We start from the raw sequence: 23,131 nt of genomic DNA, 5'->3' as shown, positions 1-23,131 counted from the left end.
GCACACGCACGATAGATTGATTTGCCACCTTTGGCTTTATGTTTTTATAATTCTAAGAAAAAAGGACTGTTCTGCTGATTGAGATAGATGTGATTAACTCTTTCCTGTTCTGTTTCTCCTGGACATGCTTACCATCCCCCTCCCTCCATGCAAAGCGGCCGAATCCATTACACTGACATGTATCAAATGCTGACCCTCATGTCTCCACCGCTGGGTCTGGGGAAGAAATGTCCTTCGAAAGTTGCTTACAAGGTAGAAGGAAAACAAAATCAGTCTGTGCCTGCCTGACACTGAAAAGATATTTATCACTGTTTATGTTCTGGGGTGGATAGAGCCAATTCTCAATCTAATGGGGGTTATTTTTTTAAATATCATCCATTATTATATGTATTTGATGATTATCTTTTCTCTGTAATTAGTCTTGGCGTACCATGACTTGTTTTACCCTGTTCTGCAAGTTGTGTATTTCTCAGGGTGGAGGATATTCATATAGGGAATGGAATCTGAACACTTGACACTTGTACGGAAGATGTTATTAAACTAGGAAGAGTGCAGATTTACCAGGATGTTGCCTGGACTTGGGGGCCTGAGTTACAAGGAGACGTTGCGTAGACTAGAACTTTATTCCCTGGAACGTAGGAGATTGAGGGGGTGACGTGATGGATGTATATGAGTGGCATAGACAGGGTGAAGGCACATAGTCTTTTTCCCAGCAAGGGGGTGCTAAAATCAAGAGGGCATAGGTTTAAGATCAGAGGTGAGAGATTTAAATGGGACATCAGGGGCAGCTTCTTCACACAAATGGTGGTGCACATTTGGAATGAGTTGCCAGAAATAGTGGTTGAGGCAGGCACATTGGCAACGTTTAAAAGCAATCTACATAAGTACATGGATAGGAGAGGTTCAGAGGGCTATGGCCCAAATGCGGGCAGATGGGACGAGCTCGCTGGACAACACAGTCAACATGGATGAGTTGGGCCGAAGGGACTGTTTCCACGCTGTATAATTCTATGACTTGACCTTGAGCAGATAATTCCTCTGAGGTTTTTATAGGGATGGTATAAAGGGATCTGTACTCCAGAACTAACCTGAGTGGAAAAGCTTCTATTGCAAAGCATTATTTAACACTCCTCACCTTGATGCACAGAAAGAAACAGGATGAAGTAACCACAGCTTTCCTGACCATTTTCAGGAAGTAAATGGTGCCTGAAAGGGACGATCTGCATGTCAGTGACTTGCTAGAATGCAGACGTTCTGTACAAAATGTTGGCGGGAGGTGCGCGGTTTGATCAGTCATTTAACCCTTTGACCTGTCACCCCACAACACTCACTGCCTTTAATCCCATACTGGAAACTTTTGGTATTGACGAAACAATCCCTGTAAAGAATAGTTGGATCCTCGCAGGTTTTAAGGGCATTGCCAGTTCTGGATAATGTCTGGCTGTCCTGTAAATATGTATTTCATTGCTTTAGTTGTTTGTAGCTTGTAGCACTGCTTGAACTGAATAATCAAGACCCAATGTATGGGTAATCCCCAATAATTTGATTGATTGAACATTTTTATCCGTGTGGACAGAGCCTGAATTCTGTGCCTCAGTACAGAGGAGACACCACTCATTAAAGGCTAGAAAGTCATGACTTCCATTTCAAAGCCTCCAACCTTGATACGGCACATATTACGTCAAGCCAGACAAGGTCCAAGGCACAGGTACTCTCCTCTGTCCAGACTGTAGCTCACCAACATACAACGTTTTTTGAGACTATCTAGTTGTCCGCAGTGGCCTTGGGCTAGGAAAGGAGGCAGAGTTGGTTCAGGATCCTGTCAGTATCCAGAATCAGGTCAGATTTCAGTGTGTGTCCCAGGGTCACCAAAGGAATAGGCATTGGGAAGTGCAGGGTACCAGACAGCAGGCAAATACGCAGCTCTATAAACCCCTCTGTAATGAGAGATAGTTCCTTCGAGAAAGGAAACGTGAAAATTAGGGTAAGGACAATGGAAATTAATAGGTGGTGGAAGTGTGTCATTGAGATGGAAGGTGTCACCCAGGCAGTGACCAGAGTTTGCTATTCCCCTGTCTAATCATGTCTGCATCTCTTCATACGACATCCCTCTCCCTCTCTCATGCCCTCTGCCTCCTCCCCTGTCACTATTTCTCCTCCCTCTTTGTCACTTCCTCCTCTCTCTGTCTTTCATAGCGTCATACAGCAGGGAAACAGGCCCTTTGGCCCAACTGGTCCATAACGACCAAGATTCCCAGCTAAGCTAGTCCCATTCGCCCACGTTTGGCTCAGATCTCTCCAAACCTTTCCTATCCAAGTACCTGTCCTAGTACCTTTTAAATGTTCCTTTAAACCTGCCTCAACCACTTCCTCTGGCAGCTCATTCCACATACTGACCACTCTCTGGATGAAAACATTGCCCCTCAGGTTCCTATTAAATCTCTCCCCTCAGATTAACCCTCTAGTTCTTGATTTTCCAACCCTGGGAAACGTGCCCACCTATGCCCCTCATGATTTTATACACCGCTAGAAGATCACCCCTCGTACTCCTACGTTCCCGTGAAAAAAAAGTCCCAACCTCTCTTCATAACTCAGTCCCTCGAGTCCTGGCAACATCCTTGTAAATCTCTGCCCTCTTTCCAGCTTAATGGCATCTTTCCTACAGCAGGGTGACCAAAACTGAACACAATATTCCAGATCCGGCCTCACCAACGTCTTGTGCAACCGCACCATGACATCTCCACTTCTATACTCAATGCCCTGATGAAAGAAGGCCAGCACGTCAAAAGCCTTCTTCAACACCCTGTCTAACTATGATGCCACTTTCAGGGAACCATGTACTTGTACTCCTCGGTCCCTCTGTTCTACAACACTCTCCAGGGCCCCACCATTCACTGTGAAAGTCCCACCTGATTTGTCTTCCCAAAATGAAACACTTATCCAAATTAAACTCCATTTTCCATTCCTCGGCCCACTTACCTTAGTGATCAAGATCGCTCTGTAAATCCTGATAACCATCTTCACTGTCAATGACACCACCTATTTTAGTGTCATCTGCAAATTTACTAACCTTGTCTTGTATATTCTCATCCAAATCATTGACATAGATGACAAATAGCAATGGGCCTAACACTGACCCCTGGGGAACACCACTAGTCACAGGCCTTCAGTCCAAGAACAACCTTCCACCATCACCCTCTGCTTCCTACCATCAAGCCAATTGTGTATCCAGTTAGCCAGCTCTCCCTGGATCCCACGTGATCTAACTTTCCATAGCAGCCTACCATGTGGAACCCTATCAAAGGACTTACCAAAGTCCTTATAGACCACATCTACCATCCTGGCCTCATCAACCTTCTTGGTTACTTCCTCAAAAAACTCAATCAAGTTCATGAAATATGATCTCCCATGCACAAAGCCATGCTGACTATCCCTAATCAAATCCTGTCTTCCAAATGCTTTATACCTCATCACTCAGAATCCTCTCTATTAACTTACCTACCACAGACATTAGGCTTACTGGTCTATACTTCCCAGGTTTTTCGTTGCAGCCTTTCTTAAATAAAGGCACAACATTAACCACCCTCCAGTCTTCCCCGTCGCTAATGCTGATGCATATATCTCAGCCAGGGCTCCTGCAATTTCTTCTCTAGCCTCCCACAGTGTTCTTGGATATACCTGATCAGGCCCTGGAGATTTATCTAACTTCATACATTTTAAGACCTTCAATACCTCCTCTGCTATAATGCAGACTATTCCCAAGACATCCCCATCAACTATCTCAAGTTCCAAAGTCTTCATATCCTTCTCCACAGTAAAAACAGGAGAAATATTCCTTCTCTCTTGCGCTTCCCTATCCATCCCTCTTTGCTTCACCTTCTCTTGGTCACTCCCTCTCTATCTCAGAACCAGTTTCCTACACTAATCCCAAATCTTTTGATTCCTTTAGTATCTAAAAGTCCATTGATTCCTTGACTATAGAGCTACTGAGCCTCCACAGCCCTCATGAGTAAATAATTCTGAAGGCGTTACCCCCAGGTGAAATTCCTTCTCATCTCTGTCCTGAATTCCAACCTCTTATCTTCTGACCAACTGCTGGTTCTAGACCACCCCCCATCGAGAGAAAGCATCAGCCTCACATCTACCCTGCCAACTCCTGCATTTTGCTTAATCTCTCCCATATGAGCAACCCACCATCCCAGAAATCAGTCTGGGATCTTCCCTCACTTTCTCCTTTTGCCTCTCCTTCTGATTGTCCCTCCCTCTGTCCTTCAAGCTCCACATTTTTACCCCTCTGCCTCTTCCTTTCTTTGCCTCCACTTCCACCTCCCTGCCCCCCTCATCCTTTGAATCCTTCTCATTTATACCTAGAAATTCAATCACATACTGCTTCAGGCTTATACAGTTGAAAACGTATTTTTCCAGGAATCACCATGACCACTTCCAAATGGTTCTGTACCTTTCTGTAAACTTGACTGGACACTTCCAGGTGTGAGTTACCCTTGCATCACTGACACAAATTCAGTGACAGAGGTACTTGTAATGATGTTATTGGCTTTGCATTTGTTGTATTCAAGGAGCAACATCATTGTTCACTCCCAGGACTTGCCAATGCAGCACTGGACTGGAGCCGCCAGCATCTGAGTCCTTTACCTATGGCCCCTACTTATGTTGCAGCCTTCTGGTGCTACACCACATTGACTCTAACCCTGTCACACCCCATCACCCATCCTGTAGCATTGTCAATTATACAACCCCATGTTCCCCTGACCCTTCAATCTCCTGACACTCACCACCCTTCGAGGTCCCAGACCCTGACCCTCTGGTTCACTGATTACGTTTTAGCACAGCTCAAGGTGTCCCCGCCACTCAAACCCACTCCCCTGACTTATAGGTTTCAATCTCGAGAACCATCCCCTTACGATCTCCCCATTCCTCAAGGCCAGGGCCCAAACTTCCAACTGGTCAACACTGGCATCCCTTGACCTCCCCCGTATCTCCTTCTTCCCAGGCACCTGACCCAACCACTCTCCAGTCTGTAGACCCATCCCTAATGGGGCATCAATATCCAACACTCCTCCTCCCCAGGCCATTGAGTTTACTACTTCCCAGTCCTAGAATGATCATTGCCCAATCCTGGACTGTCCATCCCACCAATCCTGGTCCTTGACTGATCATTGCCCAGTCCTGGACTGTCCATCCCACCAATATCTCTCTTTCTCTCTCTCGCTCACTCTCTGTTTCTTCCCCCCCCCCCCCCCCGCCCCGCCCGCCTTGCTCTCCCCTTCTCTCTCCATCCTGTACCTGTCCTGGGAGTATTTGATCGAAACAGTGTTAAATGAAGTTTTATTTTCCACCTAACCCATGGGTGCAACATCTATCATGGTATAGATTGTTGAAATAGGGACATACAGAACAGGAGGGAAAGGAAGGTTTGAGGATGGGAGTGAAGGGAAGCTTGCAGAACTTTATTGGATTTCATCCTGTATTTCAATTGGAATTTTGTATCACAGACAACAGAATCATAAAATTTACATTACAGAAAGAGGCTCCACCTTCCAGCACTGCAGGTCACGGCTCTTCAAGTGCTGTTTAAATGTGATGGTGATTTCTGCCTCCACCACCCTTTCAGACAGTGAGTTCCTTACCCCCACCACTCTCTGGGTGAAAAGACTTTTCCTCATATCTGCTCTAATTCTTCTACTAATTACTTTAAATCTATGCCCCTTGTTCTTAACTCCTTGGTTAGGTACCTCATAGTTACTTAACCTCAATTAAGTCTTCCCTCTGTTTCAAAGAAAACAACACTGGCTTATCCAATCTTTCATCTTTGAATATTCAGGTCAAGGTAACGTCCTCATAGATCTCCTCTACAACCCCTCCAGTGTAATCACGTAATTCTTGTATTGTACTGACCAGGATTGTATGCAGTACGCAAGGTGTGTCTGACTAGTGTTATACACAGTTCCAGCATAACTCCTTGTTTTTATATTCTATGCCTCTTCTAATGAAGAAAGCTTCCCAGATAGGTTTTTAACCATGCTACTAGTACCTTCAAGGATCTATGGATGTATTCTCAAAGGTCTATCTGTTCCTTCATACCACTCAATATGCTCTCATTTACAATATGTTTCCTTGCCTCATTGTACCTCCCTGGATGCATTACCTCACACTTCTCCGGATTAAGTTCCATTTTCCATTTTTCCACCTGACTGAGCAGATCATCTCTATATTCCTGCAGCCCAAATCTTCCTTTCTCACTGACAACCACATAGCTAATGTCTGTATCATCTGCAAACGTCTTTATCTTCTCTCTTCATAGTGGTCTAACTCACTAATTCATTTGGCAAAAAGGACCCCTATGGAACATCCTACCAGACATAAAAACACTTGCACCCATTGCCCTTCGCTTCCTGCTATTCAGCCAATCTTGGATCAATTTGTTCTTTTCCTTGGATCCCAAGGGTTTTTACCTTTTTTTTACATAGCTTGTTATGGGGTACCCTGTCAAAAGCCTTTCCAAAAAAAATGTAGATAACATCAAACACAGAATCTCACAGAAGTAAATAGCAAAAAGTAAAAGCAGAGTAAAGGGAGAGTTGGGACATCATGTTGCAACTTTACAAAGCACTGGTTGGACTGCACTTGGAGTATTGTGTGCAGTTCTGGTCACCACACTATACCACAATATATCCGTGGTCACCACACAGATGTAGTTGTACTGGAGAGGGTTCAGATGAGATTCACCAGGATGTTGCCTGGATTGAAGGACTTTGGTTCGGGGGAGAGATTGGACGGGTTGGGCTTGCTTTCCCTGGAGCGAAGGAGGCTGAGGGGTGACCTGATAGAAGTGTGTAAACTTATGAGAGCCATAAATAGGATAGATAATCAAAATCTTTCTCCTATGGTAAGGGTATCAAAAGAAGAGAGGAAGGAATTTTAAAGGGGAACTGATGGGTAAGGTTTTTACACAGAGAGTGGTTGGTAACTGGAATGAACAGCCAGAGGAGGTGGTGGAGTCAGATACAATCAATGTGTTTAAGAGGCATATAAACAGGCACTTGAACTGGCAAGGCAGAGAAGGATACGGACCTAATGCAGGCAAATGTGATTAGTGTAAATAGGCAAAAAGGTTGGCTTGGCCTTGGTGGGCCGAAGGGCCCATTTCTGTGCTCTACCACTCTAGGACACTGATGTTTCCCTTGACTGCCACCTATCACCAAGCCAATTTTGGATCCAGTTAGCAACAAAGATTCTGCTGGAGGAACTCGGCGGGTCAAGTAGCATCTAGAGAGGAAGGAATTGTTGATGTTTCGGGTCGAGACCCTGGAAACTCAGGACTAAGAGCGGAGATGGCCGGTTTTAAGAGGAGAGGGGGAGTGGTGAGAAAGAGGCCTGAGGTGATTGGTGGACTGAGGAGGGGTCGAGCCAGGTACGGGAGAGGGAGAGGTGGAGTTGGAAGACAGAGGCAGGTGAGTGATAGATGGAGGCAGACGAAAAAAGAGGCAGATGGAGTCAAAGGGGGGGAGGGGAGGGTGAAGGTGGAGACAGCGGCTGGAGGGAGATAAGCAGCAACACAAAGGGCAACTGGTGCTGGACTGAGTAAAGGAGGTGAGAATGGAAACTATTAATGAGCTCTTGACCCACTGAACATAATTCCTCTTACCTTGATTCCATCCTGTCTCCCCTCGTCCAGTCCTTTCCCACCTACATCCGGGACACCTCGCATGGGCAGGCACGATAGTGCAACAGTTAGCGTAATGCTATTACAGTGCCAGCCACCTGGGTTCAATTCCGGCCGCTGTCTCTAAGGAGTTGGTATGTTCTCCCCATGTCTGCGTGAGTTTCCTCCGGGTTCTCCGGTTTCCTCCCACATTCCAAAGATGTACGGGTTAGGAAGTTGTGGGCATGCTATGTCGGCGCCGGAAGTGTGGCGACACTAGAGGGCTGACCCCAGAATATTCTACGCAAAAGATGCATTTCACTGTGTTTCGATGTACATGTGACTAATAAAGAAATCTTATCTTATGCACTCCACATTTCTGATGACTCCCGATTCCCTGGCCCCCAACACATCATCTTCACTGTGGATGTCCAGTATTTATACCTACATCCCCCAAAAGGAAGGTCTTAAAGCCCTCCGCTTCTTTCTGCAACAAAGATCCAACCAGTTCCCATCCACCAACACATTTGTCCACCTGGCTGAACTTGTTCTTGCCCTGAACAACTTCACTTTTGGCTCCACTCACTTCCTGCAAATCAAAGATGTACCCATGGGCATCTGTATGGGCCCCAGCTATTCCTGTCTTTTTATTGACTACGTGGAACAGTCCCTGTTCCAAACCTTCTCCGATACCACTCCCCAACTCTTCCTCCGTTGGTGCTGCTTCCTGCACCCATGCAGAACTTATCAATTTTATCACCTTTGCCACCAACTTCCATCCTGGTCTCAAATTCATGTGGACCTTTTCTTGATCTCTCTGTCTCCATCTTAGGAGACAAACTATTGACTGCTATTTACTATAAACCCACTGACTCCCACAGCTAATTAGACCACACCCCTTCCTGCCCTTTCTCTTGTAAGGATGCCATCCCTTTCTCCCAGTTTCTCTGTCTCCACCACATCTGTTCTTAAGATGAGACCTTCTGTTCCAGGACATCTGAAGTGCCCTCCGTTTTCAGGAAGTGTGGCTTCCCTTCTGCTGAGGTTGATGGAGCCCGATCTCGCATCTCCTCTGTTTCTCGTACCTGTTCTCACCCCAGCTCCCTCCAGACAGAACACAGACAGAGTTCCCCTAGTCCTCACCTTTCACCCCATGAGCCTCTGCATCCAGCACATCATCCTTCATCATTTCCACCAGCTGCAACAAGATCCCACCACGAGCCACATTTTCCCTTCCCCACCCCTTTCCACCTTCAGCAGTGACCACTCCCTCTGTGGCTCCCTGGTCCACTCATCCCTCCCCACCTACCCCTCCCTGACCCCTGGCACTTTCCCCTGCCCTCGCAGGAGGTGTAACACTTGTCCCTTCACGTCCTCCCTCACCACCATCCAGGGACCTAACCTCCCTCCCAGGTGAGGCAGAGATTCACGTTCACCTCCTCCAACCTTGTTTACTGCATCCGGCCTCATTTATATCGGTGAGACCAAGCACAGACTGGGCGACCGTTTTGCAGAGCACCTCCACTCGGTCCACAATGGCCATCCCGAGCTCCCAGTTGCAGACCATTTCAATCCCCTTCCCATTCCCACACTGACCGGTCCATCCTCGGCCTTCTCCACTGACAGGGTGAGGCAAAATGCAAACTAGAAGAACAACACCTTATATTCCGCCTGGGTAGTCTACAACCCAATGGTATGAACATATAATTTTTTTAATTTCAGGTAACCCTCACCTCTGGTGTGTTTCCCCTCTCTCTCTCCCCTCCTCCAGTCCCCCATCACCCACTTTCATAGATCATAGCTCATAGATCATAGAACAGTGCAGCACAATACAGACCTTCAGCCCACAATGTTGTGCCGATCTTTAAACCACGCCTAAGACTATCTAACCCCTTCCTCCCACATATCCCCCTATTTTAAATTCCTCCATATGCTTATCTAACAATCTCTTGAATTTGACCAACGTACCTGCCTCCACCACCACCCCAAGCAGTGCATTCCATGCACCAACCACTCTCTGGGTAAAAAACCTCCCTCCGATATCTCTCTTGAACTTCCCACCCATTACTTTAAAGCCATGCCCTCTTGTATTGAGCATTGGTTCCCTGGGAAAGAGGCGCTGGCTGTCTACTCTATCTATTCCTCTTAATATTTTGTATACCTCTATCATGTCTCCCCTCATCCTCCTTCTCTCCAATGAGTACAGCCCCAGCTCCTTTAGTATCTCCTCATAATCCATACTCTCCAAACCAGGCAGCATCCTGGTAAATCTCCTCTGCACCCTTTCCAATGCTTCCACATCCTTCTTATAATGAGGCGACCAAACTGGACACAGTACTCCAAGTGTGGTCTAACCAGAGTTTTGTAGAGCTGCATCATTACCTTGCGGCTCTTAAACTCAATCCCACGATTTATGAGTGCTAACATCCCATAAGCTTTATTAACTACCCTATCCACCTGTGAGGCAACTTTCAGTGATCTGGGGATATGAACCCCCAGATCCCTCTGCTCCTCCACACTCGCCAGAATCCTGCCATTAACTTTGCACTCCGCCTTGGAGTTTGTCCTTCCAAAGTGTACCGCCTCACACTCCTCCGGATTGAACTCCATCTGCCACTTCTCAGCCCACCTCTGCATCCTATCAATGTCCCTCTGCAATCTTCGACAGTCCTCCACACTATCCACGACACCACCAACCTTTGTGTCATCTGCAAACTTGCCAACCCACCCTTCTACCCCCTCACCCAAGTCATTGATAAAAATCACGAAAAGTAGAGGTCCCAGAACCGATCCTGCAAGAGATCCCTGAACAACGACCACATCTCCATAGTACATTTCCCTTCAAAAATGTCACCCAATTTACACTCTCAAGTTCTAGCCTCATAATTTGCCTTTCCCCAGATAAATATCTTCCCGTGCTCTTTGCTCCTATCCTTGTCCATGACAATGCTAAAGGTTAGGGAGCGGTGGTCACTGTCCCCCAAGCGCTCACCCACTGAGAGATCTGTCACCTGACCCGGTTCATTACCTAATACTAGATCTAAAATGGCATTCCCTCTAGTCAACCTGTCAACATACTGTGACAGGAATCCGTCCTGGACACACTTAACAAACTCTGCCCTGTCTAAACCTTTGGTACTAAGCAAGTGCCAGTCAATATTTGGGAAGTTGAAGTCTCCCATGATAACAACCCTGTTATTTTTGCACCTTTCCAAAATCTGACTCCCAATCTGCTCCTCAGTATCCTTGCTGCTACCGCGGGGCCTATGGAATACTCCCAGTCAAATAACTGCTCCTTTCTTGTTCCTAACTTCCACCCATACTGACTCTAGAGAGGATCCTTCTACATTATCCACCCTTTCTGCAGCTGTAATAGTATCCCTGACCGGTAACTCCATCCCTCCTCCTCTTCTCCCCCCCTCTAGATCATGCTAGATCTAGTTTTGGGAAATGAACCAGGATTGGTGAAGGATCTATTGGTGGGTGAGCATTTGGGGGACAGTGACCATTGCTCCATAACCTTTAAAATTGTCATGGACAGGGACAGGTGCAGAGAGGACAAGAAGGTATCTAATTGGGGAAGGGCGAACTATGAGGCTATAAGGAGAGAACTTGGGAGTGTAAAGTGGGATGTCCTTTTTGAAGGGAAATGTACCATGGAGATGTGGTCGATGTTCAGGGATCTTATGCAGGATGTTAGGGATAAATATGTCCCGGTGAGGCAGAGAAGGAATGGCAGGGTGAAGTAGCTGTGGGTGACGAAAGAGGTTGAACAACTACTTAGGGAGAAGAAGGTAGCATACATAAGGTATAAGCAGCAAAGTTCAGACAGGGCCCGTGAGGAATATAGAGTAGCGAGGAAGGAACTTAAGAGAGGGCTGAGGAGATCTAGAAGGGGACATGAAAAGGCATTGGCTAGTAAGGTTAAGGAAAATCCCAAGGCCTTTTTCACCTATGTGAAGGGTAGGAGGATGGCTAGGGTAAAGGTAGGTCTGATTAAAGACAAAGGTGGGAGAATGTGCCTGGAGGCGGCAGAAGTGGGAGAAGTTCTCAATGAATACTTCTCTTCGGTATTCACCAAGGAGAGGGGTCTTGATGATGTGGAAGGGAGTGCTGGTAAGGGTAATGTTCTCGAGGTTGTAGATATCAAGAGAGAGGATGTGTTGAAGTTGTTAAATAATATTAAGACAGATAAATCTCCGGGGCCTGACGGCATTTTCCCCAGGCTGCTTCGAGAGGCGAGGGAGGAGATTGCTGAACCACTGGTAAGGATCTTTGAGTCCTCGTTGTCCACGGGGATGGTGCCGGAGGATTGGAGGGTGGTGAATGTTGTCCCCTTGTTCAAAAAAGTTAGTAGGGATAGTCCAGGGAATTACAGACCGGTGAGCCTCACGTCTGTGGTGGGTAAGCTGTTAGAAAGGATTCTAAGGGATAGGATTTATGAACACCTAGAGAATCATGGACTGATTAGGGACAGCCAGCATGGCTTTGTGAAGGGAAGATATTGCCTCACAAGCCTGATAGAGTTCTTTGAGGAGGTGACCAGGAAGATTGATGAGGGCAGTGTGGTGGATGTGGTTTACATGGATTTTAGAAAGGCGTTTGATAAGGTTCCTAATGGTAGGCTTCTTCAGAAGGTCAGAGGCCAAGGGATCCAGGGAAGCTTGGCTGTGTGGATTAGGAATTGGCTTGCATGTAGAAAGCAGAGGGTTGTGGTGGAAGGAGTGCCCTCGGATTGGAGGGCAGTGACTCGTGGAGTCCCGCAGGGATCGGTTCTGGGACCTCTACTTTTTGTGATATTTATAGATGACTTAGATGAGGGGGTGGAAGGCTGGGTTAGTAAGTTTGCGGACGACACTAAGATCGGCGGTGTTGTGGATAGTGTGGAGGGCTGTCGGAGGTTACAGAGGTATATTGATAGGATGCAGAGCTGGGCTGACAAGTGGCGGATGGAGTTCAATCCGGAGAAGTCTGAGGTGGTACACTTTGGAAGGACAAACTCCAGGGCAGAGTACTGGGTAAATGGCAAGGTACTTGGCAGTGTGGAAGAGCAGAGGGATCTGGGGGTTCATATTCACAGTTCATTGAAAGTTGCCTCACAGGTGGAAAGAGCAGTTAAGAAGGCCAATGGGATGTTGGCTTTCATAGGTCGCGGGATTGAGTTTAAGAGCCGCGAAGTGATGATGCAGGTTTACAAAATTCTAGTTAGGCCACACTTAGAGTACTGTGTTCATTTCTGGTCGCCTCATTATAGAAAGGATGTGGAGGCGTTGGAGAAGGTCCAGAGGAGATTTACCAGGATGCTGCCTGGATCAGAGAGTATTGAATATGAGGAGAGGCTTAAGTTGCTAGGGCTTTATTCACTGGAAAGGAGGAGGATGAGAGGAGACATGATAGAGATATATAAAATATTGAGAGGAATAGATAGAGTAGACAGTCAGCGCCTCCTTCCCAGGGCACCAATGCTCAAGACGAGAGGGCATGGCTTTAAGGTTATGAGTGGGAGGTTCAGGGGAGATGTCAGGGGGAGGTTTTTCACCCAGAGAGTGGTTGGTGCATGGAATGCACTGCCTGGGGTGGTGGTGGAGGCAGATACATTGGACAGGTTCAAGAGCTTGTTGGATAGGCATATGGAGGAATGTGAGATGGAGGGATATGCGGGAGGAAGGGGTTAGCTAGTGTGAGGGTGGTTTGATGGACGGCACAACATGGTGGGCCGAAGGGCCTGTTTTGTGCTGTATGGTTCTATGGTTCTATGGTTCTATCTATGTCGTTGGTACCAACATGAACCATGACTTCTGGCTGCTTTCCCTCCTGCTCAAGAATGCTGTGGACCCGATCAGAGACATCCTGGACCCTGGCACCCGGAAGGCAACCTACCATCCAGGATTCCTGCTCACACCCACAGAACCTCCTGTCTGTTCCCCTGACTATCGAGTCCCCTATCACTATTGCCCTCCTCTTCTCCTCCCTTCCCTTCTGAACAGCAGGACCAGTCCCAGTGCCAGAGACCTGGCTTCTGCTGCTTGATCCCTGTAGGTCATCCCTCTCAACAGCATCCAAAACGGAATACCTGTTATTGAGGGGAACAGCCTCTGGGGTCCTCTGCTCTGTCTGCCTGTTCCCTTTCTCTTTCTCTCCACTGACAGTCACCCATCTATCTGCCTCCTGGACCCTGGAAGTACCTGCTCTAAGGGGGGGTGACTGCCTCCCGATGCACAGCATCTACATAACTCTCTCCCTCCCTGATGATCCGCAGTGTTTGAACCTGCGACTCCATCTCATCAATTCTGAGCCGAAGTTCCTCCAGCCTCAAGCACTTACTGCAGATGTGGTCACCGTGCACCACAGCAGGGTCCACTAGCTCCCACATCAAGCAGCTGCAGCACATCGTCATGCCCTCCATCTGAACTATTTTTTCCCTACCTAGCTGTATTCTACTTAAAAGTTATAACAATTACAGTAAACTGTACCTTTACTTACCAGCTACTCACCAGTGTTGTTGCAGATGGCCTCCGCCTCTTGATGTCGAAGAGAATAATAGATAAGTGGATCTCCCCTCGCCCCTTTACCTCCTAAGCCCGTTGAGCCAAAGCCCAATCATTCTGCTACCTCTCACTCCGCTGCCCGCTCCGACACTGCCCGCTGGATATGGCATCCCCCTCGCCCTCCCAGTTCCATCCACCCACTCCCCACACACTTCACCCAGTGTATCCCCTCCCCCATCTGGTTCCATCTGCCATTCCCCTCTCCCCTAATGGTTTCCATCCTCACCTCCTTCACTTATCAGAGTCCAGCACTGGTGACACACAATGATCTTATTGAATGCTGGAACAGTGTCAAGGAGTTGTGTGACCTCTTCCTGTTATTGCTAAGTACTTAAAGGATTGATGTACCTAGGGTTTCTCATGAGGCTGGTTTCTGTGTACTTTTCAGCTTTTAAGCTGTGAATATTTAGAGGGACTAGTCCCTTTGTGTTTCTGCTCATCTCCCTCCAGCCACTGTCTCCAACTTTCACCCTCTCCTCCCCCCATCTCACTCCATCTGCCTCTTTTTCCCCTTTGTCTTCTTCTACTTATCACCCACCAGCCACTGTCCCCCAACTCTACTCATCTCCCCTTCCCGACCTGGAACCACCTGCCTGTTGTTTTACACCCGTCCTCAGTCCACCAATCATCTCGGGCTCCTGTCTCACCACTCCCCCCTCCCCTTTATACTAGCCATCTCCTCTCTGCATTCTCAGTCCTGATGCAGGGTTTCGACCCGAAACATCAACAATTCCTCTCCCCCCACAGATGCTGCTCGACCCACTGAGTGTCAAACATAATTCAATTTTCATGTATCCATATTGACTCTGCCCAACTCCATCATTATATTCTGGCTTCCCTGTTCCCATTTCCCTAATGCAGATTCTGTCATTTTCCCTAATGCTGATGTCAAGCTAACTGGTCTGGAGTCCACCTCCCCCCCTCCCCACCCCCTCCTCCGCCCCTCCTCCGCTCCCACATTCAGAAGGGAGAAGAACAGAGATGGAAATGAACAGAAGAAGATTAGTGCAAGGTTCTTGGAAGCAGAGTAAACAATGGTTGGAAAAGAGAAAAAGCAGGACAACACAGAAACAGGCCCTTCGGCCCACCACGTCTATGCTGACCATCAAGTACCTATCTACATCGATCCCATTTACCAACACTTGGTCCATAGCCTACTGTGCCCTGGTGATTCAGATGCTTTTAAAATGTTACTTAGAACATAGAACAGTACACCATAGGACAGGCCCTTCGGCCCACGATATTGTGCCGAAAATGTTGTTAGAGTACCTGCCTTCCTCACTTTGTGTGAAACATATTCTTCCTCAGACCCCCTCTAAACCTCTGACACCTCACCTTAAACCCACATCCTCTGATCTCAGACACTCTACTATGGTGAAAAATTTCTTACTATCCACCCTATCTATGCCCCTCATAATTTTGTCCACCTCTGTCAGGTTGCCTCTCAGTCATCTCCACTCCAAGGTAAACAAGACCACTCTATCCATTCCCTGCTCCTAGTTGAAACACTCCATCCCAGGCAGTGTCCTGATGCAGGGTTTCAACCCGAAACATCAACAATCCCTTTCCTCCAACAAATGCTGCTCGATCCGCTGAGTTCCTCCAGCAGATTGTTTGTTGTTCCATATTCCAGCATCTGCAGTCTCTCATGTGTCTCCATCCTGGTGAATCTCCTCTGCACCCTCTCAAAAGCAATCGCATCCTTCCTCTAGTGTGGTGACCAGAAATGCATACAATGCTCTAAGTGCGGTCTGAAAATATTTTGTAAAGTTGTACCAGGACCTCTCCGTTCTTATATTCTGTGCACCAGCTAATGAAGGAAAGTGTCCTGTATGCCTTCTTCACCACCTTATTTACCTGTGCTGCTGCCTTCAGGGATCCTTGGACTTGTAAACCAAGATCCCTCTGTTCCTCAGTACTCCCTCGGGATGTACCATTCATGGTGTATGCTCTACCCCTGCTATAACCTCCAAGATGCATCACTTCACACTTACCAGCTTTAAGTTTCATCTGCCATTACTAAGTGAAAAAGGCAGATGTGGTGCAGGCATTTGTAGACAAATGAAGTTGTTATATTTTAGCTTTTACTGAAACATGACTTAAGTAGGAGCAGGACTGACATCGTAACATCCTTGGGTATAGAGCTTCTAGATAAAGGAGAGAAGGGTTGAAAAAACAGTAAGGCACTGACAATCTTTTTTAAAGTAACAATTGCATCTCTGGGAATCATTATACTTTAGAAGGTTCATAAAATAAGTATGTTGAACAAAGGAGTAAAAAAAAGGGGACATTCACCTTGTTGACAGTGTACAAGATCTCCAAACAGTCCAGGTTGATGAAGAAACAAGTATGGAAACAAATCTTTTATTGGAGCAAAACCAAGAGGGTGGTAAGGATTTCAGTTCCCCAAATATTAACTGTGATGCAGTCAGTACGAACAGTACAGAAGGTGCAAACATTCTAAAGTACCTTCAGGAGACCTGCTTTTAAGCCAGTATGTAATAAGACCATCTCAAGAAGGGCGACAAACAAACTTTTGGAGGAACTCAACGGGTGGAGCAGCATCTGTGGGGAGAAAGGAATTGTCCACGTTTTGGGTCGAAACCCTGCATCAGGATCCTTCCCCTCTAGGAGGGCAGTTCTGTATTTATTGTTTGGAATGAAGCTGAATAGTAGGAGAGCATTTCTTTAGAAAATAATTCAGTTCAATTCAGCATAGACAGGACAAAGATAAAAGAGTGTTGTTTTAGTGTAAAGGCAATCTTACCAGACTGGGAAGTGGACAAGAAACAGTTACTCCAAGATAAATCTTTTTTTAGCCCAGAGGGCTTTTAAAAAAGACATTCAAGGGGTTCAGAGTGAACAGGTTCCTACAAAGATAAAGGGCAAGACTGTCAAATCTGGAGCCCCTGGATGATGCGATGAAGAGGGTTAGGATAAGGCAAAAACAGGCCAGAAACTAAGATGCAGCAGAAGGCCTGGAAGATGTAGGAAGTATAAAAGTGTAATTAATGGGGACATTTGGAAAACCAAGGAAGAGAAAATTCTGGCAGAAATCTTCTATGTACTTAAAACAAAGAATGAGTAGAATCTATCAGGTGTGACTTTGGAGGATGTGGATAAGGTTCTTAATGGACATCTTGCAATTGTTAACAAAGGAATATTGTTAACATAGGTGAGTGTGGAATGAATTTGGTAAAAGAGGAAATATTAAGGCATTTAACATCTTTGTAAGTGGATAGATTACCAGGCTGAGATGAAATATACATCAGGCTGTTAAGAGAAGCAAGGAACGAAACTGCAGAAGGTCTAACTAAAATTTTCCCCAATTCTCTCAGGTGACATCCAAATGCAGGGGCCATGCTAAGGAAGTTTGCAGATGAAACATTGGCCATGCAGTTGACAATAGAGCACTTTAGACAGGAGAAAGATATAAATGGTCTCGTCAGATAGGGGAGAAATGGCAAGAGGAACTGAATTCCGAGAGGTGTGACATAACACATGAAAGGAGGTGCAACAAGGTGAGGTAGTACACAATAAATGGGAGGATAGTGAGTGGTGTTGAGGGACAGAGGGATCTTGGAGTCTGAAATCCACTGGTCCTTAAAGGAAGCAGGACAGGTCAATAAGATCAACAAACCAGATGCTGGAGGAGCTCAGCGGGTCAGGCAGCATCTGTGGGGGGGAATGAACAATCGACATTTGAAGTCGAGACCTGAAACGTTGACTACCCATTCCCCTCCACAGATGCTGCCTGACCTGCTGAGCTCCTCCAGCATCTTGTTTCTTGCTCCAGATTCCAGCAACAGCAGTCTCTGGTGTCTCCAGGTCAATAAGATGTTTGGAAAGGCACAGAGGATGATTTTTCTTTACCGGCTGAGGCACAGAACTTTTTTTATTATTTCATAAATAACCTTTATTCATAGTAAGATATATATACAAAAAGAAAAACACAGTGCAGAACTCTTTACATTCTTAGTGTCATTTGGTCAATACATTCAGTAGTGTTATCACTTTTTTTTAACACAGCACCATTGCCACTCATGTGGCCCCCTGGGTTGATACACCCTTCCGTATAAGGACAGTGATCTTATGCTGCATATAGCTTCATAAGACCACAACACCTTAAGATACAGGAGCAGAATTAGGCCATTCAGCTCATCGAGTCTGCTCCACCGTTCAGCCATGGCTGATTTTTTTTTAATCCCATTCTCCCACCTTATCACTCTCTGTCTTGGTCTCCACAGCCCTCTGTGGCAATGAATTCCATGATTCACCACCCTCTGGCTGAAGAAATTCTTCCTCATCTCAGTTTTGAAAGGACATCCCTTTATTCTGAGGCTATGCCCTTGGATCCTGGACTCTCTTACTAATGGAAACATCCCCTCCATGCCCACTCTATCCAGGCCTTTCAGTATCCAGTAGATTTCAATGAGATCCCCCCTCATCCTTCTGAACTCCATTGAGTATAGGCCCAGAGCTATCAAATGCTCCTTAAACCTTTCAGGTGAATGAAAAGGCCTTTCATTCCTGGGATTATTCACGTGAACCTCCTCTGGACCCTCTCCAGGGCCAGCACATCTTTCCTAAAATATGAGGCCCAAAATTGTTCACAACACCAGCATCTTGAGCACTGCGTACGGTTCTGGTCACCATATTACAGGGAGGATGAGATCGCACTGGGGAGGGTGCAGAGAAGATTTACGAGGATGTTGCCAGAACTGGGAAATGGTATCAGTGAGAGAAAGTGGGGAGTCAGGGGATTTTCACTGTGAGGCTGAGTGAAAACGTAACTGAGGTGTGTGGAGTTATTAGGGACCTGGCTAGACCAGCAGAGGGGTCACATCTGAGGGGGTGTAGACTTACAGTAATTGGTAGGTCTTGAGGGGAGATGAGGAAAGGGTCTCTCACCCAGAGTCTGGTGGGGAATGGAGCTCACTGCCTGAAAGGGTGGTGGAGACAGAAACCCCCATCGCGTTTACACAGTGCTGGGATGTGTTACTGGAAGGACTGTGACCTGCAGGGCTACAGACCCAGTGGTAAAGGAGGTTTAGACTAGATGACTCTTTGTTGACTGGTACAGGCACAGTGGGCTGAATGGCCTTTTCTGTATACGTTTTCTGTGAGTCTGTGAGTAAAAGGGTGACTGTGCATCTGTTAAACAGCATAACTTAAATGCAATTACATGATAGGAGGGGTCTGGATGAAGGCTTCCTTGCAGAATGTAGATGACCCCATCCACTGCTGTTAGTGGATACAAAACTTGACAACCTGCCTGAACTCTCCTGCCATTTCCAAGGTTGATGTCCCAAGAAAAAAAGTGGAGGCAAATTATTAGAGTGTGAAACAAGAAAGTTGTTGATTTTCTTTCAATGCTTTTGTTTATTTGTCATGAAAATGCTGGACTTGGGAAGATTGACAGGCAGTGAAGAATGTTGTGAGTATGGGATCAGGGGATGGCCACAGTGAAGGTTGGGAAGCCAGTGGTGAGATGGTGGGACAGGGTGGTTGGTAGGGCATTTGCTAGAGTGTTCAGTGACATGCCTTCACAATGTTGGCTACATTACTGGGTACCTTAAACCTCAGAGACTTCTCAGTGGTTGGAAGGTGCAGGACATGGAGAAGTTGGAGAAGGCAGTTAGATAGGGGGGGAGGTGAGAGAAGGATAGGGGAAAATAATGCCCTTGTGAGAAAGCACATAACCTGCTAGAGTCACCGGATCTGTTGTGGGAAGTAGCTAGATCCCAGTATGGAGACAGGATGAAAAGGCAGCATTGCTGGATCTGGCTGTGGCTTACTGTCCTTCTCCTTTATAGAGGCTGGTACTGATGAATATGCCCGTGACCGAGGACAAGACTGTCCACTTCACCTCCACCCTCATGGGCTTGATCAGGACTGCACTTCAAATCAAGCTTGCAAGAGGTAAGGGGGACATTCACCGTTGGTGTCACACCAACTGCTCCACAAACCTTAACTGGAGGTAAACACAACTGGAACTCTGTGCTATGGTTGTGACAGTGAAATGTCTCAAGGTGTATCACGGGGTGTTCATCAGACACAACTAAAATGCTGCAGAGGATAGAGACCTGAAATAAAAACAGAGGTAGCAGGAAATAGTCAGCAGGTTGGAGGAGCATCGGTGAAGAGAGAAACAGATTGAAAAACATGATGATACTAGAAGAACTCAGCAGGCCAGGCAGCATTTGTGGAGAAAAGCAGGCGGTCAACGTTTCGGGTCAGGACTGAAGTTAAGAAAAGGGGAAGCCCAATATATAGGGGGGGAAGAGCAGTGATAGGTGGACAAAAGAGGGGACGCCGGGTGGTGATGGGTAGACACAGTTAAGAGATGGTGATAGGCAGGTGCGGGGAAGAGGGGAGAGCAGATCCACCGGGGATGGGTCGAAGCAAGATGGTGCAGAAGCTTGGCGACTCATTGCAAGCTGCTCTCTACAGATAAGATACAGGACCCTGAGGGCACGTACCACCAGACTTAAGGACAGCATAATCAAAGACCCCACCCACCCGGGACATTCTCTCTTCTCTCCTCTTCCATTGAGTAGAAGATACAGGAGCCTGAAGGCACGTACCACCAGATTTAAGGACAGCTTCTACCCCACTGTGATAAGACTATTGAACAGTTCCCTTATACAATGAGATGGACTATAACCTCACGATCTACCTTGTTGTGACCTTGCACCTTATTGCACTGCACTTTCTCTGTAGCTGTGACACTTTACTCTGTACTGTTATTGTTTTTTTACCTGTACTACCTCAATGCACTCTGTACTGACTCAATGTAACTGCACTGTGTAATGAATTGACCTGTACGATCAGTTTGTAAGACAAGTTTTTCACTGTACCTTGGTACAAGTGACAATAATAAACCAATACCAAAGAAGAGAAGAAGCATGGTGGGGGCAGGGGGGTGTTGTGGGGAGGGGGGGTGGGGATTACTTAAATATGAATTCAATATTCATGTCATTAGGCTGCAAGGTTCCAAGATGGAAAATGAGGTGCTGCTCCTCCAGTTTGCGCTTAGAAATCTCCTGACAGTGGAGGAGGCCAAGGATTGACATATCAGTGATAATTTTACGTCTTGGAACCTTGCAGCCTGCTTTTCTCCACAGATTCTGCCTGGCCTGTTGAGTTCCTCCAGCATCATTGTGTTTTTCATCTAGATTCCAGCATCTGCAGACCTTTGTTTCTCTAGAGAAACAGATTAACCTTTTAGGTCAATGGCCTTTCATCACAGCCCTCATCAGGTCACTGGACGTATAATTCTACCATTTCTCTGACCCGCACACATTCTCACTGTTTCTCAAACCTCAACAGGTTAAGCAACATCTGTGGAGGGAAATGAATTGTTGACTTTGAATCCAGATGAAGGGTCTCAACCTGAAACGTTGACAGTCCATTTCCCTCCACAGATGCTGCCTGACCCACTGAGTTCCTCCAGCAGCTCCAGATTCCAACATCTGCAGTCTCCTCCCCTCCACAGTCTCACCCTCCCTCACTCTCACCGTCCCTCACTCACCATCGCCTTCACTCTCATATCTCCCTCACTCTCACCATCTTCTTCCCTCTCACCATCTGCCTCACCCTCATTCCTACCCTATCCCTCACCCTCAACATCACATTATAACCTTTAATTCTATTCTCTTTCCACATCTCCACCCATCTTCTCAGCTTACATTAGTCTCACATTCTCTCCATCTCCAAGAATCTCACCTCCATATCCTCAACCCCAACCATCCAACCTTTCCAGTGGATGCCTCATCTCAGAGCAAAACCATGTTCTTGTTAGTGGCTGAACTAGGTCTTCAACAACTCAATTATTGGTTCACATTCCACTGTGGCAGTTCCAACATTTGATTTCAATTTCAAAACACCAAATAAAAGCCATATCTATTTCTAGACCAACTCTAAGCAGCAGGGTAAATGAATGGACTAATTTTAACACCAGTCAATAATCATGAATTATTTTCCAGGTCCCCGATATTATGGAAGTTTCTTTTTGACCTTTAGGGAGAGCAGTCCCACTCCAATGTGTCCGACTTGTAACTAATCCACTCATTTAAGATCCATGCCAAACATCTCAGGACAACTCGATACAGTCAAAATGCGGCCTTCCACAGAATGCCCATGTCCCAAGAATGACTCGGAAGAAGTTTTTAACCTTGCTTCTTTACAATATCCTTCCATTCCACCTTCTCATCATATTCCTTACTCTGACCTTTGCAGTGTGAACCTTGACTTCTTGCAATACTCATAAATACCAGCCACAGTTTGCAGATTGTACACATTGTATGAAAATAACCAACTCAATAATCTACAACATTGCTAGATAGGAACTTCATTTATATATTTCCTGTGATCAGTATATCAACTCCAACTCTTCCCAAGGCTTATTATTAATTTCATGTTATTCTTAATGTGCTTCTTGTCATAAGATTTGCCCTGTTACAGAACAAGGTATCTGTCCACTGAGTGATGTTTCTCAGTCATTCTCTCAATTTTCCCCTGAGAGGGCATCCCTCCAACAATATCCAGTGAAGTACAGAGACACAAGAGACTGCAGATACTGGAATCTGGAGCAACACACAATCTGTTGGAGGTTCAAGCAGCATTTGTTAGGGGGAGTGGAACTGTCAACATTTCGGGTCCTGATGCAGGGTTTCGACCTGAAACATAGACAATTCCTTTCCCCGCTTTTGTTGCTCCAGTGAAGTACATATATCTGAAGGGGGATGGCCACAGGGCACTCCTGCAATACCTGCTTTACCAGGTGGTCTCCCATTAACTATCTGCCTGTGCTGACAACAATTTGGGATGACCAAATGATACGAGCTATCCAAAATTTCCTCAGCTCCACAGTAAGTCCAGCAGTGCAACACGGTTAGTCAGGAACTGCAGCTGGTGT

The 23,131-nt window shown here is 46.4% G+C and overlaps 1 protein-coding gene across 2 annotated transcripts in view; it reads left to right on the top strand.

Annotated features, from left to right (window-relative positions):
• LOC127567879 (probable voltage-dependent R-type calcium channel subunit alpha-1E) overlaps nucleotides 1-23,131 on the top strand; it is a 615,955-nt gene that overhangs the window by 540,056 nt on the left and 52,768 nt on the right. For both annotated transcript variants that reach the window (XM_052011039.1, XM_052011041.1), the window contains exons 38-39: nucleotides 156-252; nucleotides 20,028-20,133. In XM_052011039.1, the coding sequence (XP_051866999.1) occupies nucleotides 156-252; nucleotides 20,028-20,133 (203 nt within the window). The remainder of the gene's footprint in view (nucleotides 1-155; nucleotides 253-20,027; nucleotides 20,134-23,131) is intronic.

Source organism: Pristis pectinata, chromosome 3 (assembly GCF_009764475.1).
Source record: "Pristis pectinata isolate sPriPec2 chromosome 3, sPriPec2.1.pri, whole genome shotgun sequence".
Lineage (NCBI taxonomy): Eukaryota > Metazoa > Chordata > Chondrichthyes > Rhinopristiformes > Pristidae > Pristis > Pristis pectinata.
Note: the sequence above shows the minus strand (reverse complement) of the source record. Positions and strands in the feature narration are given on the sequence as shown.